This window comes from Rhinoderma darwinii, chromosome 1, assembly GCF_050947455.1.
Source record: "Rhinoderma darwinii isolate aRhiDar2 chromosome 1, aRhiDar2.hap1, whole genome shotgun sequence".
In the NCBI taxonomy this organism is placed as follows: domain Eukaryota; kingdom Metazoa; phylum Chordata; class Amphibia; order Anura; family Rhinodermatidae; genus Rhinoderma; species Rhinoderma darwinii.
In genome coordinates this window covers 666,968,613-666,990,214 of record NC_134687.1, presented here as the reverse complement: position 1 = coordinate 666,990,214, position 21,602 = coordinate 666,968,613, and the positions used below count along the sequence as shown (strand labels likewise).

The 21,602-nt window shown below is 42.8% G+C and overlaps 1 protein-coding gene across 1 annotated transcript in view; it reads right to left on the bottom strand.

Annotated features, from left to right (window-relative positions):
* Positions 1 to 12,141: 12,141 nt before the first annotated feature.
* The window catches only part of LOC142664829 (uncharacterized), a 45,480-nt gene continuing 36,019 nt past the window's right edge, over positions 12,142 to 21,602 (bottom strand). Inside the window, exon 8 of the mRNA XM_075844195.1 lies at positions 12,142 to 14,821. Coding sequence (XP_075700310.1) covers positions 12,663 to 14,821 — 2,159 coding nt within the window. The 3' untranslated portion in view covers positions 12,142 to 12,662. The remainder of the gene's footprint in view (positions 14,822 to 21,602) is intronic.

The following is a 21,602-nucleotide window of genomic DNA, read 5'->3' as shown; positions in this document are numbered from 1 at the left end:
AGTTGCAGACTAAGAAATTTTAATATTTTGGCCAGACCACGGTGAACCAGTCACTAGAGGGTTGCAGACCAAAAAGTGTTACGTAACTTACGTGAAGAATATAGACGGTTAGAATGGATGGTTTACGGTCCATATTCAAATCATCAAGATCACCCGTACCCGGACGATCCTATTCGTATGATTTGGTGAATGGAAGGGAAACCGTATGTGAGTAAAACTAAGAAATTGATGGAAGTGTGCGCGATGTATGGGGGAGGGCGGCTACAAGCCGGAGACTGGGCACGAGAGAACAAAAGGAAGTTGGAAATAAGAAAGGCATTGTATGTTATATGTATTATACACCACAGGACCAGCCGCCGCCCTATAATGGCGGCAGTCCCTCATGTTGGATGTGTCCTCATTGTGGGCAGCAAAACCCCCCTCACAGCTGAGCTATGTGCTTCCTGTGGGAGAGGCTGCCCCCACCCCCTGATGAGGTCACGCGCGGCCCAACCAAATCAGTATGAAATGATAGCCTTGTTAATTTTGTCATTTCCCTCAGTAAAGAGCTGACAGTAACACATGCTGCAGTGTTTTCTTCTATTCTAGATTCCGTCCCAGGGGTGCAGGATGCTGTGCACTGGTGAAAAGACACGCCATCATAATATAGAGATAGTGGCCGATAGATTGGACACTGTTACAGATGATGTGTTTGATGTTTTGAATGTAGATAATTCCTATACAATAGTGTGATGAATGATTGCAGATACATACGTTATCTTGTGTTGTACAGATGTGTGACTCTTGGAGGTTCATTGTATGGGAGAATTTTTTTCCGGTATTGAAATTGTTAAGATTGTGAGAACAGAAGCTGTGAGGAGTTAGTGTGTGACCCCCTCCTGTAGAATTTGATGTAACGTGTGATAGATTGTGACGGAGAGGGGGGCTGTGTGATGTGTGAAGTCTGAGGCTGGGTTCACACGACCTATTTTCAGACGTAAACAAGGCGTATTATGCCTCGTTTTACGTCTGAAAATAAGGCTACAATACGTCGGCAAACATCTGCCCATTCATTTGAATGGGTTGGCCGACGTACTGTGCAGACAACCTGTCATTTACGCGTCGTCGTTTGACAGCTGTCAAACGACGACGTGTAAAAATACAGCCTCGTCAAAAGAAGTGCAGGACACTTCTTTCAGACGTAATTTGAGCCGTTCTTCATTGAACTCAATGAAGCACAGCTCAAAATTTACGGCTGTCAGAGAAGCCTCGCAAAATGCGAGGAGGAGCATTTACGTCTGAAACGAAGCAGCTGTTTTCTCCCGAAAACAGTCTGTCTTTTCAGACGTAAATGACAGCTAGCGTGCACATGTAAATGTAAAATGTACATGTGTGCACATGTAAATGGTCCTGAAAATGTATGTGCCCCCACTGTTCCCTATTCTTGTATATAGTTTATTGGTTTGCAGTAATTAATATTACCAGATATTATTTTCCATTTTATTGAATAACTAATTACAATTGTTTAGTTTTCACACATGAGGCGCGTGCTATAGTGCGGCCTAAATGCTATTTTGGAAAATGTGAGATATTTTACAGGTAAATGGTTGCAAGTCATTGTAAAGATAAAATGTATTTTTATCAGAAGAAATTCATTTTTGTTCCAGGCTGTTGTGTATTACAGCGGGCCAAACTAGTGCCCCCCAGATAGAGTGCCCAACCTTATTATGTTGACATGTAGTTTTGAACTCTGCTACATTACTTTCGCAGAGTCCAAAAAGGGGGGAATGGTGAAGGGACTGATCAGGTACAATTTTGGTTTGTTTTGAATTAATGAATTTGGTTCCAGGAGATCTACAAAATGTGTATGAGACCCCAATGAGTAATCCACATTAAATGTGTATGAGAGTAACCTAAATGTTGAAGTTTTTTTTCTGTGTAGATCCTTCCAGAACAGTAAATATGGCACTGGGTATGCTGTGCTGTAGTCTCCACCCAATATGAGGTATTGTGTAAGAGACCATCCCCCTCCAGCAAATTTACACAAGAGGCCGAGGTCACTCACAGATGAGTCTTCACAGATTTAGTAGGGAAGGAGGTGAAAATTATCTGAACATTGTTAATTTTATGTAAAGATTTTAGTAATTTTTATTTGTGTATAACATTTGTTTTTATTTTAGAGAATGAAGATGCCACCCCTTTGATATGTTCTATCTATATGTGACATGGGTTTTTAATGTCAATTTGTACTGTAGAAATACTTGATTATATACAGTATGTACAAGACAGGATACGAGGCACCAGGTAAATTATCCAGAAACCACGCTTACCTTCTTGTTCATCTCAAGGAGCGGAGCTGGGAGGTTCTCGCTGAGGCTTGTAACCTGGAAGGTAAGACGGCCGACATTTACACTGACTCTAGGTACGCTTTTGGCATCGCCCACAATTAAGGGCCCATTGGTAGTAGGAACTTTATTGGATCATTGGGTAAGCCAATTGAGAGAGCAAGAAAAGACAGAACTGACAACAAAAGTATGTGCAGCCAGGAGTCAGTAAATTGGCTTGTCCCTGGATACAATAATGCCACCACTAGGTTTGTAGCAGCCTGCATGATGTGCGTACGGCATGACATATGTAAAACAGCAAAGGTACCTGTGAAAAGTGCACCCCGGCAAGATTACCCATCCCACCGACTGCAGAACATACAACTACCCGAGGTAGAAGTGTATGACAATGTGCTCGTGTGTAGACCTGTTCTCAGGGGGGCCTGAAGCCCGGCCGGTATCTTCCCCACTGCAGACGTTGTGACAGGGGAACAGTGCTTATTCCAAGTATTGAACAGGTGTTTGTACAATGATAAGATGTCAGCAGTTCTCCAGATGTTAGCCCAAAGTTAGTTTGTTTAATAACGATATTCAAAAAGTGTTGTGGGAATATTAAATACTCAGGTTACGTTTTATGTAAAGTTCTGGACCAGCCTTAGCATTGGACTATTGGAGGCTTCAGTATTATGTTTGTGTAAATGAGAACTTCTCAGTACAAGTAGATTCCCAGTTGAAAATATTTTTTGTTGTGAAAGGCAAATTTTAGAGCAGAGAATTCTGTGCAGTGTATATGTATATATATATATATATATATATATATGTATATATATATATATATATATATAAAGAAGAATCAGTTTGTAGGTATCAGTTTTAGTTACTGCCCAGTGTGAACGTTTAACATAAATCTGTCATTGTTAATGTTTTTCTTCAAATTAATTATCTGATTAAGATCAATTACGGATTATGCGATGGAAAGATTGTTCTCCACAGGAAGAGTCCAACTGGGAGCGGAAGGCGTGAGAACCAGATTCTGACAGAATGTGGACGGATAAAGGCAGGTAAACTGGTAGCACTCAAGGCACTCTTGATGGCACTTGCATTGATGGTGTATGACCTCACATATGCCCCAAGACTGCAAGGATCCACGTGGTAAAATCTAATTGGTATGTCCCAGGCTTTACAGCTGATGCTGCTAAATTCTGTTCGAGCTGTTTGATTTGCCTACAGAACAGTCCTGGCAGACCGGTGCCAACCTTATCATACCCGCCTCCCACAAAGAGAACCGAACTGGAGAGGCCTTCCCAGGTTAAAAAAAAACCAGAGTAGGGGGAGAAAAATTGGTTTGAGACACTGGTCAGATAAACATGTGGAATCTGTGTATATTTCTGTGAAAAGGAACTATTCCAGGTAATCAGCTGAGAATAAGACATAAATCCTGCTGGAAAGTGTAACACCAAGTGCAAATACAATGTACCCAGTAATTACACATTGTCTAGGTGCCCTGTCCAGTGGAACAGATTCGTTTTGGTTTTTTTATATAAAGGTGTTTGTTTGATGTCGTTTAAGGGTCTGCCATTGTTATTGTATGTACTTAGAAAAACATTTATAGTGTATGCGGATGATGTTATCACCAGATTAGCATTTATTTTAACAATTGACAAGGGTTGGGTCCCCGGCAAGTGCCAGTAAACATGAACTAAAAGAATTTTAATATGTTTAACTCCATCACCGAGATGCGGCAGGCGCAGCCTGAGCAAGTACAACGCTTTTGTCATGAACTGACGGCAGTGTCACAATTCTAAGCAGCCATGCAGACAAGTAACTTGCCAGAGGAAGAGAATAGATACGGAGGGTTTGTGGTAGTCACAATAAAACTCCACTATTCCGTCTACGTGGGAACTCACCCCAAGCTCACAGAATGAGGTGCTATGTACAGCCCGGTGACGTATACTAAAAGAGACGGTGTCTGACAGATGAGAAGGACCAAACCCAGTCCTGATGACATCAGCAAAGTAAAGTAAAGACCAAAGACCTGAGTGAATCCGTCAGCAGTATCAAGTGTTTTAATAAGTAAGTGACCAGAAGGCGGATAATAATAAATCCCCCACTGGACACCACTGTGCAGTCTGACTCCACAATTGTGTGGGTTACCCGGAGGGTGACAGTCAGTGAAGAGTAGAAGACAGAAGAAGAAGATGACGATGATGTACAGGACTTGCAATGAACTGATGGGACCCAAAACATGAGGGTGATAGCATGAGATTGGTGATAGCATTATATTATTAGTTGAGGCCCTATTGTTTATATTGTCTGAGGTTTATAGTTATAATGTGTGTAAATATGCCGCGGTACTGCAAATTACAATCTGAGGCGTTTTATGTGGAGGTGGGAGGTGAAGGTCACTGGTTGTTGTCACTCATATGTAAGAAGTACATGCCAGCAATGACAGCCCGGATGTTATGTTATCCGAGTGTCTTTAGGTTTGGGGAAGATGCTGCCCATGACCTGTTGTGTCTGCAGGGGTAAAAGTCCCATTAGGACAGTAAGTGATAGTGCGACAATTATGACCGTTAATAAAAATGTAGACTGAATTAATTATATATATATTACAACCAGCAGCGGTTTGTAAATTATACCCGAGATGCTTTACAAGGGTTAGCCGACCAACTAGGGCCTACCTCAACTATGACCTTCCAGAATAGAATGGCTCTTGATATGACGTTGGCTGAAAAAGGTGGGGTATGCCGAATGATAGGGACAACCTGTTGTACGTATATCCCTAACAACACCGGGCCCATAGGAAAAGTCACAATGGCCATACATAAGTTGGAGAGCTTATCTCAGGAGTTGAAAAGGAACTCCGGTATTACCGACCCATGGGACCAGTATTTTTCATGGATGACTGGACGGCAGAAAATATTAGCACAAATAGGAGTAGTGATAGTGGTCTTTTTAATACTATTCTCTGTCCTTGTGTGCTGTGTTTGTCTCTATAAAGACAAACATCCTGCATCCTGAGGAGAAAAGGGAAAGTTAGGACCACTCCGAAACCTTGGAAGTCCAGGTACAAGGGGGGGGGGGAGGGTTACTCATGAGGAGTAGCTCGTCTCAAGCTGGTGAAGAAATCCAAAACCCCTACCCGCCTGGTTCGAGTTGTCAGTAGTAGGTTGCTAGGCAAGACTCAGGGATAGAGTAAAAATATTTTTAGGGGGGGGACTGTCAGGGATCATTACCATGTATATTGTTTGCAAAAATATTATCCTTACATAGATATATATATATATATATATATATATCAGTATATTACACAAAGAGATTGAATCTATGGAACACAATGGAGTCTGAATGAGGAACACGCCTATGGAGACACTGCCCCTGGAATGCAAGAGGAGTGTACAGAAGAACTTACAGCTGCATAGAGCCAATGGGGCTTAAGCACGTCCCACATCTCTAGGGAGATTTTTGTGATTCTTTGTTCAATAAAGTTTAGTCTTTACTTCCTACTTCACTGAGGGAGGATGTCTACCAACATTGGTCTGTCTGGTACATGTCTTCCATGCATGCACCCAGTTTCCAATTTACTGAGGTGGCTATTCGGTGTGAAATAACAGGGAAAAGGAAGTTTACCCTGACACCTCCACCATGACCCTCCCTCCACCATGACGCTTCACCCCCATCATTCTTGAGTAATTATTTGTGTGCTTTATAGAATTGTCTTGTAGCATCACCCAATTTCTTCAGTCTGATGTCATGGACAGCCCTTCTTATATGTTTAGTTACAAGTAAGAAACCATTTTTCATCAATGATCTTCAGGTGTCCAGACCCTGAGGTATCAAAGCATCTCCAAACCATGACACTCCCCCACCATGACCCTCCACCATGATGCTCCTTTCATAATGATGCTCCCTCAACAATGATGCTCCCTCCACCATGATGCTCCCTCCACCATGATGCTCCCTCCACCAGGATGCTCCCTCCACCAGGATGCTCCCTCCACCAGGATGCTCCCTCCACCATTCTTGAGTAGATTACTTGTGTGCTTTATAGCATTGTCTTGTAGCATCACCTAATGTCTCTACAGCCTGAGGTCATGGACTGCCCCTCTTGTATGTTTAGTTACAAGTAAGAAACCATTTTTCATCAATGATCTCCAGGCGTCCAGACCATGAGGCATCAAAGCAGCCCCAAACCATGACACTCCCTCCACCATGATGCTGCCCTCCACCATGATGCTGCCCTCTACCATGACGCTCTGTCTTCCATGATGCTCCCCCCAGCAGGGGCGGGATTTAAATTTTTACAAACAGGCTCCCTGTTTTACGAACAAAGGCATACGCGCCGCGCAGGCAGGGGGGGGGCGTGGGGGTCACGATGTTTTGCGTTGTATCGCGCCATTGAAAATTGTTCTAATAATAAAATTGAACAATTACAATATTCCAAATTCTTTATTGGTGGACTCTAAATAAAGAAATTCCTGTTCAGAATGTTTAGTGTGGATTTTCACACTGTGTATATAATTACATAAGCGTAGATGCATACCCACACATTATATTAAACTCACCCATTACGTATAGACCTATATGCGCACATTCTATATCCTAAGTGTGCTTAGCCAATTTATTTACACTGTGAACATGAGAAGGGTGGAGGACAGTGCGACGTGCGCAGTAAGCCACCACAGATCTCCCAGCTAATGCACAGATATAGTGCCAGTACCAAGCTCAATATATATATACTGCACCAGAACCAAGCTCATACATATATACAGCACTAAAACCAAGCTCAGTACATATATACATCCCAGAATCAAGCTCAGTACATATATACATCAGAACCAAGCTCAGCACATATATACAGCCCCAGAACCAAGCTCAGTACATATATACAGCCCCAGAACCAAGCTCAGTACATATATACAGCCCCAGAACCAAGCTCAGTACATATATACAACATCAGAACCAAGCTTAGTACATATATACAGCTCCAGAACAAAGCTTAATATATATACACTTCACCAGAACCAAGCTGATACATGTATACAGCGCAAGAACAAAGCTCAGTACATAAATACAGCACCAGAACCAAGCTCAGTACATATATACAGCCCCAGAACAAAGCTCAATACATATACACTGCACCAGAACCAAGCTCCATACATGTATAGTGCCAGAACCAAGCTCATACATATATATACAGCCCCAGAACCAAGCTTAGTACATACAGCACCAGAACCAAGCTCCAAACATACATAGAACACCAGAACAAAGCTCAGTACATATATGCTGCACCAGCGTCAGTACATATATACAGCTCCAGAACCAAGCTCAGTACATACAGTGAAGGAAATAAGTATTTGATCCCTTGCTGATTTTGTAAGTTTGCCCACTGTCAAAGTCATGAACAGTCTAGAATTTTTAGGCTAGGTGGATTTTACCAGTGAGAGATAGATTATATATAAAAAAAAAAAAACAGAAGATCACATTGTCAAAATTATATATATTTATTTGCATTGTGCACAGAGAAATAAGTATTTGATCCCTTTGGCAAACAAGACTTAATACTTGGTGGCAAAACCCTTCTTGGCAAGCACAGCAGTCAGACGTTTTTAGTAGTTGATGATGAGGTTTGCACACATGTTAGATGGAATTTTGGCCCACTCCTTTTTGCAGATCATCTGTAAATAATTAAGATTTCGAGGCTGTCGCTTGGCAACTCGGATCTTCAGCTCCCTCCATAAGTTTTCGATGGGATTAAGGTCTGGAGACTGGCTAGGCCACTCCATGACCTTAATGTGCTTCTTTTTGAGCCACTCCTTTGTTGCCTTGGCTGTATGTTTCGGGTCATTGTCGTGCTTCATTAGCCCCGTGTACCCCTGAGGACGCTACTAGGTAGCGAAACATGTCGGGGGGGCTCAGTTTGTTTTAATCTCCTGCCTTAGCTGAATTTACTTCCCCCTAGGCCACATGGTGTTTACTGGCTGTAATTGACTCGCTGCATGTCGGCCAGCACTTATTTCTATACTCTGCTGGTTTCTCCAGTGAATTACCTTCACTTCAGTTTTAGGCAGTGACATTTTTAAATCGTTATATATGTGGTCTGTTCTTGCTACAAGTAGCTTAATAAAATTTGAATTTGTTCTTTGCTATCATTGGGTAGTCAGGAAAAAGGGTTTTGTTTGCCTGCAGGCATTCCTCCTATTGTCCATATATATTATACCTGCTGACTACCTAGGGTCACAATTGTTTCCTTTATTGTCGTGCTGGAACACCCAGCCACGAGCCATTTTTAATGTCCTGGTGGAGGGAAGGAGGTTGTCACTCAGGATTTGACGGTACATGGCTCCATCCATTCTCCCATTGATGCGGTGAAGTAGTCCTGTGCCCTTAGCAGAGAAACACCCCCAAAACATGTTTCCACCTCCTTGCTTGACAGTGGGGACGGTGTTCTTTGGGTCATAGGCAGCATTTCTCTTCCTCCAAACACGGCGAGTTGAGTTAATGCCAAAGAGCTCAATTTTAGTCTCATCTGACCACAGCACCTTCTCCCAATCACTCTCAGAATCATCCAGATGTTCATTTGCAAACTTCAGACGGGCCTGTACATGTGCCTTCTTGAGCAGGGGGACCTTGCGGGCACTGCAGGATTTTAATCCATTACGGCGTAATGTGTTACCAATGGTTTTCTTGGTGACTGTGGTCCCAGCTGCCTTGAGATCATTAACAAGTTCCCCCCGTGTAGTTTTCGGCTGAGCTCTCACCTTCCTCAGGATCAAGGATACCCCACGAGGTGAGATTTTGCATGGAGCCCCAGATCGATGTCAATTGACAGTCATTTTGTATGTCTTCCATTTTCTTACTATTGCACCAACAGTTGTCTCCTTCTCACCCAGCGTCTTACTTATGGTTTTGTAGCCCATTCCAGCCTTCTGCAGGTCTATGATCTTGTCCCTGACATCCTTAGAAAGCTCTTTGGTCTTGCCCATGTTGTAGAGGTTAGAGTCAGACTGATTAATTGAGTCTGTGGACAGGAGTCTTTTATACAGGTGACCATTTAAGACAGCTGTCTTTAATGCAGGCACCAAGTTGATTTGGAGCGTGTAACTGGTCTGGAGGAGGCTGAACTCTTAATGGTTGGTAGGGGATCAAATACTTATTTCACTGTGCACAATGCAAATAAATATATATAATTTTGAATATGTGATTTTCTTTTTTTTTAATATATATATATATATATATATATATATATATATATATATATAATCAATCTCTCACTGCTAAAATTAACCTAGCCTAAAAATTCTAGACTGTTCATGACTTTGACAGTGGGCAAACTTACAAAATCAGCAAGGGATCAAATACTTATTTCCTCCACTGCATATACAGCACCAGAACAAAGCTCAGTACATATATATCAGAACAACCAAGCTCAGTACATATATACAGAATCAGAACCAAGCTCATTACATTTATACATCCCCAGAACAAAGCTCATACATATATATACACAGCACCAGAACCAAGGTGAGTACATATATACAGTTCCAGAACAAAGCTCAGTACATATATACAGTAGAAAAAATGTGGGAGGGAACCTCCAGCTCACCTTAGGGCAGGAAAATGTTCAATGCCTGTTGCGCCAGGATCCTCGTGTCGGCACACGTCGGTAGAGACACAGCAGAACGATGGTTGTGATCCAGCGCAGGAGAAAAATCATTCAAAATTCCGATTGAATTAAAATGGAAGCTGGTTCCGATTTTATTGAATATGGAGTAAAAAACAGGGAGAGCTTACTCCCACAGAGGAAAGGTGGATATATGGAGAGAAGATAGGTGTGTGAAGCCTACGCGTTTCAGACGATCTCGTCCTTAGTCATGGCTGAAAAATGAATCTTTTTTCAGCCATGACTAAGGACGAGGAGATCGTCTGAAACGCGTAGGCTTCACACACCTATCTTCTCTCCATATATCCACCTTTCCTCTGTGGGAGTAAGCTCTCCCTGTTTTTTACTCCATATTCAATAAAATCGGAACTAGCTTCCATTTTAATTCAATCAGAATTTTGAATGATTTTTCTCCTGCGCTGGATCACAACCATCGTTCTGCTGTACATATATACAGCTCCAGAACCAAGCTCAGTACATATACTAGTCCTTCTCAATGAATTAGAATATCAAATTGTTAATTTATTTCAGTAATTCAATTTTAAAAAGTGTCTCTCGTATATTCTATAGATTCATTACACACAGAGGGATCTATTTCCAGCATTTTTTCTTTTAATGTTGATGATTATGGGAAGTTAATAAAAACCCAAAATTTAGTCTCTCAGAAAATTAGAATATTTAAATAAGCCCAACTTCAAAATAGATTTTTAATACCGAAATGTCGTCCTCTGAGAACTATGTAGTGTCTGCACTCAAGTCTTAGTAAGGGCTCCGACTCTGCATGAATTACTGCATCAATGCAGCGTGGCATGGAGGCGATCAGCCACTGCTGAGGTGTTATGGAATCCCAGGTTGTATATCGGCCTTCAGCTCGTCTGCATTGTTGGGTCGGGTATCTCATCTTCCTCTTGACAATACCCTATAGATTCTCTATGGTGTTTTGGTCAGGTGAGATTGCTGGCCAAGCAGGCGCAGTGATACTGTGGTTATTACACCAGGTGTTGGCACCTGCCCACACTGCCAAAAGTACCAAGTCCTGCTGGATAATTAAATCAGCATCTCCATAAAGCTGTCAGCAGAGGGAAGCATGAAGTGCTGGGAAATGTCCCGCTAGATGCTGCGCTGACTCTATACTTGATATAACACAGTGGAGCAACACCAGCAGATGCCACGGCCCCCAAACCATCACTGACTGCGGAAACTTCACACTGGACCGCAAGACACTTGGATTGACGCCTCTCAACTCTTCCTCCAGACTCTGGAACCTTCCAAATGAAATGCAAAATTTACTTTCATCTGAAAACAGGAATTTGGACACTGAGCAGCAGTGTTGGTCCACTGTGTTATTTAAATGCAGTCAGCGCAGCGTCTAGCAGGAAATTTTCGAGCACAGAGCACATCATGCTTCCCTCTGCTGACAAGCTTTATGGAGATGTGGATTTCATTTTCCAGAAGGACTTGGCACCTGCCCACACTGCTAAAAGTACAAACACCTGGTGTAATAACCACAGTATCACTGCGCCTGATTGGCCTGCAAACTCGCCCGACCTAAACCCCATAGAGGATCTATAGCGTATTGTCAAGAGGAAGATGAGTGACCCCAGAACCAACAATGCAGACGAGCTGAAGGCCGATATCATAAAACCTGGGCTTCCATAACACCTCAGCAGTGCCACAGGCTGATCGCCCCCTTGCCACGCCTCATTGATAACACCTCAGCAGTGCCAGGCTGTTCGCCTCCATGCCACACCGCATTGATAACACCTCCGTAGTGCCACAGGCTGATCGCCCCATGCCACGCCACATTGATAACACCTCGGCAGTGCCACAGGCTGATCCCACCCACGTCATGCCATATTGATGAGGTAAGTCATGCAGTCGGAGCCCCGGCCAAGTATTGAGGGCAGATACTGGACAGACTTCTCAGTAGGATGACATTTCAGTTTTGGGTTTTCAGTAACTGTTCCCATAATCAACAACATGAAAAGAAAAAACTGCTGGAAATAGATCCCTCTGTGTAATAAATCTATAGAATATATGAGTTTCACTTTTTGAATTGAATTACTGAAATAAATTAACTTTTTGATATTCTTATTCATTGAGAAGGACTAGTAAATGACCCAGTGCTGGAATCAGGGTCTCCGGTACTTCTTTATGTTGCCCTCGGATAGGGCAGCATTAACATGGTGACAGTTTCTCTATAAGGTCTGTTGTTAACCTGATGTGTTAAAAATATTTTTTTAACATTTATACAATTGCCAATATTTCAAACAAGAATATGGTTTCGTCTCTATGTAAAATCTTTGATGAGTTTTAACATTAGATTTTATTGTAAAACATTTTCCACATATAGAACATTAATATGGCTTCTTCCCTGTGTGACTTCTCTCATGTATAACAAGACGTGATTTATCTATAAAACATTTCCCACATTCTTAACATGAATTTGGCTTCTCCCCTGTGTGACTTCTATGATGTGTAACAAGAGTTTTGTTTGATGTAAAACATTTCCCACATTCTAAATAGGAATATGGCTTCTCTCCTGTGTGAGTTCTCTGATGAGCCTTAAGGCTGGCGTTCGTAATAGAACATTTCCCACATTCTGAACATGAATACGTCTTCTCCCCTGTGTGAGTTCTCTCATGTATAACAAGATGTGCTTTATCTATAAAACATTTCCCACATGCTGAACATGATTATGGCTTCTCCCCTGTGTGACTTCTCTGATGAGTCTTAAGCTTGGTGTTAGTTATAAAACATTTCCCACATTCTACACAAGAATATGGCTTCTCCCCTGTGTGAGTTCTCTCATGTATAACAAGACTTTCGTTTGATGTAAAACATTTCCCACATTCTGAACAGGAATATGGCTTCTCTCCTGTGTGAGTTCTCTTGTGTTTAGCAAGACCTGATTTATTTGTAAAACATTTCCCACATTCTGAACATGAATATGGCTTCTCTCCTGTGTGAGTTCTCTCGTGTATAACAAGATGAGATTTCAATGTAAAACATTTCCCACATTCTGAACAGGAATATGGCTTCTCCCCTGTGTGAGTTCTCTGATGTATAACAAGACTTTCGTTTGATGTAAACCATTTCCCACATTCTGAACAAGAATATGGCTTTTCCCCTGTGTGACTTCTCTGATGAGTCTTAAGCTTGGTGTTAGTTATAAAACATTTCCCACATTCTGAACAGGAATATGGCTTCTCTCCTGTGTGAGTTCTCCTGTGTTTAGCAAGACCTGATTTATTTGTAAAACATTTCCCACATTCTGAACATGAATATGGCTTCTCACCTGTGTGACTTCTCTCATGTACAATAAGGGCTGATTTATTTGTAAAACATTTCCCACATTCTGAACATGGATATGGCTTCTCCCCTGTGTGAGTTCTCTTGTGTTTAGTAAGATCTGAATTTTTTGTAAAACATTTCTCACATTCTGAACATGAATATGGCTTCTCACCTGTGTGACTTCTCTCATGTTCAACAAGGGCTGATTTTTTTGTAAAACATTTCCCACATTCTGAACAGGAATATGGCTTCTCTCCTGTGTGAGTTCTCTTGTGTTTAGCAAGACATGATTTATTTGTAAAACATTTCCCACATTCTGAACAGGGGTATGGCTTCTCTCCTGTGTGAGTTCTCTCGTGTATAACAAGATGAAATTTCAATGTAAAACATTTCCCACATTCTGAACAGGAATATGGCTTCTCCCCTGTGTGAGTTCTCTGATGTATAACAAGTCTTTCGTTTGATGTAAACCATTTCCCACATTCTGAACAAGAATATGGCTTTTCCCCTGTGTGACTTCTCTGATGAGTCCTAAGGTTGGCGTTAGTAATAAAACATTTCCCACATTCTGAACAGGAATATGGCTTCTCCCCTGTGTGAGTTCTCTGATGTATAACAAGACTTTCGTTTGATGTAAACCATTTCCCACATTCTGAACAAGAATATGGCTTTTCCCCTGTGTGACTTCTCTGATGAGTCCTAAGGTTGGCGTTAGTAATAAAACATTTCCCACATTCTGAACAGGAATATGGCTTCTCCCCTGTGTGAGTTCTCTGATGTATAACAAGATTTTCGTTTGATGTAAAACATTTCCCACATTCTGAACAGGGGTATGGCTTCTCACCTGTGTGACTTCTCTCATGTACAACAAGGGCTGATTTTTTTGTAAAACATTTCTCACATTCTGAACATGAATATGGCTTCTCACCTGTGTGACTTCTCTCATGTACAACAAGGGCTGATTTATTTGTAAAACATTTCCCACATTCTGAACAAGAATATGGCTTCTCTCCTGAGTGAATTCTCTGATGAGTCTTAAGGTAGTTATTAGTAATAAAACATTTCCCACATTCTGAACATGGAAATGGTTTCTCCCCTGTGTGAATTCTCTGATGAACCTTAAGGTGGCGATTAGTAATAAAACATTTCCCACATTCTGAACAGGAATACGGCTTCTCCCCTGTGTGAATTCTCTGATGTGTAATAAGATGTGATTTACATTTAAAACATTTCCCACATTCTGAACAGGAGTATGATTTCTCCATTGTGTGAATTCTGTGGGAAAAAATATCTGAGCTTTTTGTAAGCGGTTTTCCACATTCACTACCTTGAAATCTTTTACCCACTTTCTGACCTGTACTTGTGGTAACAATCTGTGATTGGTCAGGAGAAGGTTCCTTATGATTAGGAGGATTATATGATAGATCTGTGCTGTGAAGTCCTGGATGTACATTAAGGGTAAGGATGTTTTCTCCTGAAGACTGCTGCATGAGATCTTCATCTTCTACTTTATAATTTAGTTTTAACATTAAATTTCCCTCAGAGTCCTTACTGTGATTTCCTGTAAGGATTAAAAATGTTTTGTTTTTTTAAATGCCGCAAACTAGACAAATTTAAATCATTCACATTAGACTGAAAACACACAAGCAGTTTTTAATGCAGTCTGATGAGAAGTTTTTATGCCATTTTTTGAGTTACAGCCATAAGTGGATCAAGCAGGAAGGAGAAGTCCTTCATTTATATTTCCCATTCCTTTTGAAACCACTCATGGCTTTGGCTATAAAAACTGCACCAAAAAACCGAGTAATTCCAGCTTTCTAAAGCTTTGTATAACACTTTACACAGTAATAATGACAAAGTCCAGGATTCTGGTCTACACCCAGAGACCACATGTATTAGATAAGCCTAGACTCGATAAAATCTGAACAGCAAGACCTTGTCTGGCAATCACGCCTGTCCCTTGTCCACACATTTGGCCCTCCACTAGCCATTGGGCATCACCTTAATACAACAACTTCATATTGTTATGGACAATCTCATGATCACCGCAGTCTACCTTATACAAGACAATGTGCCATGGGACAAAGCTCACATCTCAAGTTAAAACACATCCTTAATGCCACTTCAAAAGCTTCAGAAAGATCCCTAACCTCTTCCCGTCCCATGACATAATAGTATGTCATGGGGAGTAGGTCGTTTCTGTAAACTGACTAACTGTTAGGTCATGGTGATAGCACAAAGACAGGAGTTGTGCCAGGGCTATCACCAGCGGGTGCAACTTACAGCCAACATTCTGCTGCAACAGTCAGTACTAGAGAACACAGATTCCGGCCGTTTAACCCCTTACATGTCGCAGTCAATAGCGACCTTTGTACTTAAGAAATTTAACAGGGAGGAGGTTCCATCTGTCACCCCATCGGCGCCCGCGTGATGAGTTGTCATTGCAGCCAGGGGCATTTGATTATATTCACACGACAGTTAAAAAAGGCCCATGAATACGGTCTGTCAAAAAAAATTGTAATGTCGGGGTAGGGAGACAGACAGGTGAGCCCTAATCTACCCGCCACTCAGTCCCTGCCTACTTGCACGGTCCGTCCTAGGCAACGGCGTACACCTGGGCGACAGTCCCTACACTCAATATGTGCACGACAGACAAACAGACAAGGGTGCACAGAAGCTAAGGGAAATGGGGCAGTAGCCCACGGCAACACCGTGAGCAACAGGAGAAGTGAACGAGCCGAGTCAAACCAGGAGTGTACGAGGTACCAAACGCAGAGCAGGAGCATAGTCAATGAAGCCAGGGTCAAAATGAAGCAAGGTCAATAGTAATAGAAGGAGCAGCAGAGCCAGGAAACAGGATTGAATCACAGGCAAAGGACAAGCAGGAAATGAAGGTATAAATAGACCGAGGGCGGGAGCTAGAACCGTCTGGCCAGGCTGTGATAGGTTCTCCCACTCCTCAGCTTACCAGCCTGAGGGGTAGCAGATCGAGTCACTATCAGACCTAGGAGCAGATGCAGACTGATTAACCACAGGCGTCGACACAGAAGCTGTGTCTGGCAGATCCTTTACAAAAACATAACCTGTTCTATTTTCAGACGTTTTCACGACCTGACAACCACCATAAAAGTCAAGGAATCAGTTTTTAAAGGCCGTTTTTTAGAAAGCCATTCTTGTGACTACCATTAAAAACTGATCCAGATCCTCACAAGGGTTTGTGAGAATCCCCGGCCAGAGCATCGGCAATGCTCTGGCCAGGGATTCCGATCCTGAAGGAGCCCCTGCCATCACTGTCCATATATGTACAGTGACGTTAAGGGCTTTGTAATGCGAGAATCCCTGGCTACAACATCGGCAACGCTCTGGCCGGGGATTCTGCTCCTAGAGAGAGTCCCTGAAATCATATATGGACAGTGATGTTAGGGGCTTTGAGATGCCGAAATCCCCCGCCAGAGCATCGGCAATGCTCTGGTCAGGAAATCTACTCCTAGAAGAAATCCCTGAAGTCCATATATAGTGACGTTAGGGGCTTTGAGATGCCAGAATCCCCAGCCAGAGCGTCAGAAACTCATTGGCCGGGGACTCTGCTTCTGGAGGTCAGGGGCTCCTCCAGAAGCGAAATCCATGGCCAGAGCTTCGGCAACGTTCTGGTCAGGGAATCTGCTCTTAGTGGGAGCCCCAATTGGCGCTATCTACATTGGGCAGTTTGCAGCTTTGCGTGTGACATGCGTTTTTCAGGTGCATGCAAGGATTTTATTTCTCTGCATTTGATGCGTTCAAACAGACAGCACACGGATAGACTTCAGTGGGCCCCATTGAAAGTCCATGTGCTGTCCGTTATTTTAATGGACAGCACACGGTTGAGGATTACGCTCGTCTGAATGAGCCCTTCGGATCACAAAGACAAAAAAAAATAATATTTTTTTTTCCCCCAATTTTGTTTATTACACTTTTTGAATAGGGGGCACATAAATACAATGGGGAAGAAAAATGAAAACAAACAAAAATAAAAGGGGAGAGGGAATCCCCAGAAGCAAATTTGGGTACAAGAGATGACAGATGTTATATAATACACAGCAATCAATCAGAACATCTTGTATTATTAGTCAGGGAAAGCGAGGGTGGGGGGGACCAAACAAACAAGTCAGCCTGTCTTCAGAACCAAATCTCCTGCTGCATTAATGGCATACAAAAAATAAAAAGCGTGCTTCTCTTAATCAAGGCTTAATGCAACCATGGACAAAGAGAAAGAACGAGGACCAGCCAATCACCCATCTCCGTCCACGCCACTGTAGACGCTGAAGGGACGTCTGAGAGAAGAGAACACGCCAACTGAGTGCACGACTCTCACCAACACCTCGACAACTCCAGAATCCTGTGCACCCTCACACTGGTGTGTTTCCTAGAAGTATCTTTTCCTGAAACCAGATAATGTGCTGAAAGTAGTTCCTAATATCCGTCCTCACTCTGTCGAAGTAGGAGATGAAGGTTTCCCATGCGGCAAAGAACTGCTCCACCAAGATTTCCTTATGGAGAGGTGCTTCCATCCAATCCATCTTAAATAAATATGAGAGTTTGTCCACAAAAAGCCTAAATGATGGGGCCTGGTCACGTAACTAGGTTTGTAAAATGGCCTTCGCACCCGCCGCTGCCACATAATGTAATAGTCTACAGTGCCCACCAAAAGTTCTGGAATACCTTAATAACGTTTGAACGGCTCGAGGTAGAGGGTTGAAATTTGGTGGGATTTAATCGGGTCATAAAATCTAATAGTTAACGCCCAGAAAAAACACTCCCAGCCCCTTGGGGGCGGTGGGGTGGGCAGGGGCAGCAAAATCTTTAATGGCACGGGGGGGGGGGGCGAGTGGGGGCTCATTTGAAAGCTCTTTTCAATACGAAAACAATGCCGGCCTCGGCGATACAAAATGGACCTCGTCTACGGTTGTAACATGATTTCATTTGGACACATTTCGGTAGTCGCTTGTGAACTTCAGAGAGTGCATTGCATTTGCACAAAATGCATTTGACCGAAACGTAAAGTATCACTCTCGATAGGATCTTATTCTTTCTTCGCCAAACCCTCTCAAAGTCATCCTTTCCGTTTAGGTCAAATGCACTTTGTGATATGACAATAGAAATGTACAAAAAATGAAAATTACTCTCCGAATTAGCGCTCTCTGAAATTCACAAGCGACTACCGAAATGTGTGCACGTGAAATCATGTTACAATCGTAGACAAGGTCCATTTCGTATCGCTGAGGCTCATTGTAATAATACGTCATTTATAGTCACCTTGATGTGACATTTCCAAGCTCTCACACACACATTTAGGATTTTACCAGCGTGGTACATTTTGGGTAATGCTACACCGACGGTAGCCGGAAATGAAGATAACGTTAAAGTTAAATATATCAGCAAAAAATAAATCCTATCTCAAAAACGATCACGGCATCGTTTTTGGATTGAAAATAGCTTTCAAATGAGCCCCCACTCGACCCCCCGTGTCATTTAAGATTTTGCTGCCCCCCCCCCACCCCACCCAAGCGGGTGGGGGTGTTTTTTTTGGGTGTTAACTGTTAGATTTTATAACCCCATTAAATCTCACCAAATTTCAACCCTCTACCTCGAGCTGTTCAAAAGTTATGAGTATGTTCCAGAACTTTTGGTGGGCACTGTATATGCTCCCTGGGAGTACCTGTGTGTGTCCGGGTCCATAGAGCCAAAAATTGCCCAAAGTGCTGTGTCATGGGTCTAGTTCATGAGGTTCTGAGTTGTGTAAGATCGGATACGGGATCATCAAGTCTGAATATTAGGGCAGGCCCAGAGACCATGGCGCAGATTGGCCTCCATGGTGCTGCATTTAAAGCATTGGGAGGTGGGATATAAACCTATTCTGTGGCCTACAATTGGAGTTGGATAGGATCTGTGTGCTATTTTAAGTGTCATCTCTAAAAATTGGGCCGAGGGCAGAAATTTATGGGCTTGGTCCAAAGCTATCAAAATGACGGAGTGAGAGTGATTGATCATCAATCTGCCATTTAGTCAGTGGTGTCTGAGTGACGGCATAGTCCAGCGGTAGGTGTAAGAGCTGGTAGTTCTTGGTTATTTGACCTTTTGTATATGTTTTGTCTAGAGAAGCCTTGGAGATGATGGTGGTTCCATTCCCGCTCTGGCAATTGCTTCAAGACATTGGTGATATAGCTTTTGGCTTGTGAATAATGGAAGGGATCAATGGGTGCGATCAGGAACTTCAACCGCATCTCAAACATCATAAGCATTATCCTCTCCAATATGTAAAGTGTTTTATTGAGGTCAGACCCAGTGCATGCCACCTACGAAAGATGCCTTGGGGGTTGCCATCCTGGAAGTTAGGGTTACAGATCAATGGCAGGTAGAGAGACAGCGAAGGGGAGAGATGAAAATGCGCTCTGATGTTTTGCCATGCCCTCCAGGTGTTAAAGAGTAAAGGGTTATTTCTAGTGTCAATGGATAACAGATTGTAAGGAAGGTGTAGAAGAGCTGCAAGTGCCCGACCCGGGAAGAGACTAGAGTCAAGGGGGTGGACGTGTAGCATGAGGTGTCATGGAGCCAGTCAGAGACAAAGGGAAGCAGTGCCGCCAAGTTATATTGCTTGATATTGGGGAAATTAATCCCCCCCTGCTGCAGGATGTTGAAGTCTATACGTGATTTTTTCCCTCCACACATAAAAGTCCTATAAAAGGAAGTTAATCAGTTTTTCATCCGCTGGAGGTAAATTGGCAGCGTGTGTAGGCGATAGAGGAGTCTAGGAAATTCCGACATCCTAAATCAGATTCACCCTCCCCAAATAGGAGAGTGTGAAGTGTTTCCAAGTGCTTAATCTCTTCTCTAATTGGGAGATATATTGGGACATGTTAAGCCTTTATAATTTACCCGGGTATTTGGAAATTTGTACCCCCAAATATGTTACTGCTGAAGATTTCCACCGGAATGTGAAGGCTGAGAACCACAGCAGCACAGAAGGTCCATTTAGTAAAAGAGATTCCATTTTGTCCACATTTAGCACATAGCCGGACAATTTCCCCAATCTATCCAGGTCCTGAAGGAGCGGGGCCAGCACCTGTTTATGATCAGACACCACTAACCAGATATCATCCTCAAATGCGGCTACCTTCAACTCTAAATTGTGTGATTCATTTCCCCTAAAAATCGGAGTTTGCACCAGATGATGTAACAGGGGATCGAAGGAGCGATTAAAGAGTAACGGGGAAAGAGGGCAGCCCTGCTTTGTGCCCCTAAATATAGCTATAAGGGGTGAAGTCAGCCCATTTACCGTCACGCACGTCGTCGCACCAAAGCCAAGAAAATGTACAAATTGAGAGACAATCGTGCCAAATTGTAATTTGGAGAGGATCGCGTCTAAAAAAAAAGGCCATGCCACGGTGTCAAAGGCCTTCTCGGCATCCAGGCTCATTGGCATGGTGACCGATTGTGTGGGGTCCTGCGCCAACAGTCGCAGCCACCGCCGTTGTAATATTTTTTTATGCTGGTCCTACACTTCTTGAACCCAGTCTGGGCCTCACAGAGACTAGGGAGAAAGCATTGGAGTCTGTCCACCAATATTCTAGCCAAAAAACTTATAATCTTGATTTAGTAGTAATATCGGGCGGTAAGCTTGGGGTAAGGATGGGTCCTTATCTGGTTTTGATATAAGCACCGTGCGAGATTCTGTGAAGCGGTCAATAGGCTTATTATGTATAAAGGTTTCATTATATAGACTCGTCAGGATCGCTACAATTTTGGGGCCTAGAATTTTGTAATATTCTGCGGAAAATCCGTCTGGACCCGGCGTTTTCCCATTACAGGTCAAAGAAATTTCCTGTCTCACTTCCTCCTCCTGTTTATCAACAAAACCTGATGTCCTGTAGAGAGAGAGTGGGCAAATGAACAGAGTCCATAAAGGAATCCATGTCAGAAGAAGTCAGGGTGGCCCTATAAAGATCCTCATAGTATTCGGTGAAAATTTGTGCTATCTCAGTAGGGTCCGTGGAAATAGATTTCATGGAGGGATTAAGCAAGGAGAGGATAGGTGAAAAGGGGTGTCTCTGTTTAGTAAGTGCGGCCGGTAGATTGCCCGTCTTATTACCCCACCTATAAAACTTGGCGGTATTTCTCACCTGCCAATGAGATACATCATGGATGAAGGTGTCCAGTAGGGGCTTAGCTGTCTGATACGCTAGATGACTTTCTGGGGTAGAATCATTAGCATGGGTCCGTTGGGTCGATAATAGAGAGTTATGTAAGGCAGTGAAACGATCTCTCCGTAATTTCCGCCTCCAAGACACAGAACTGATGACATGTTC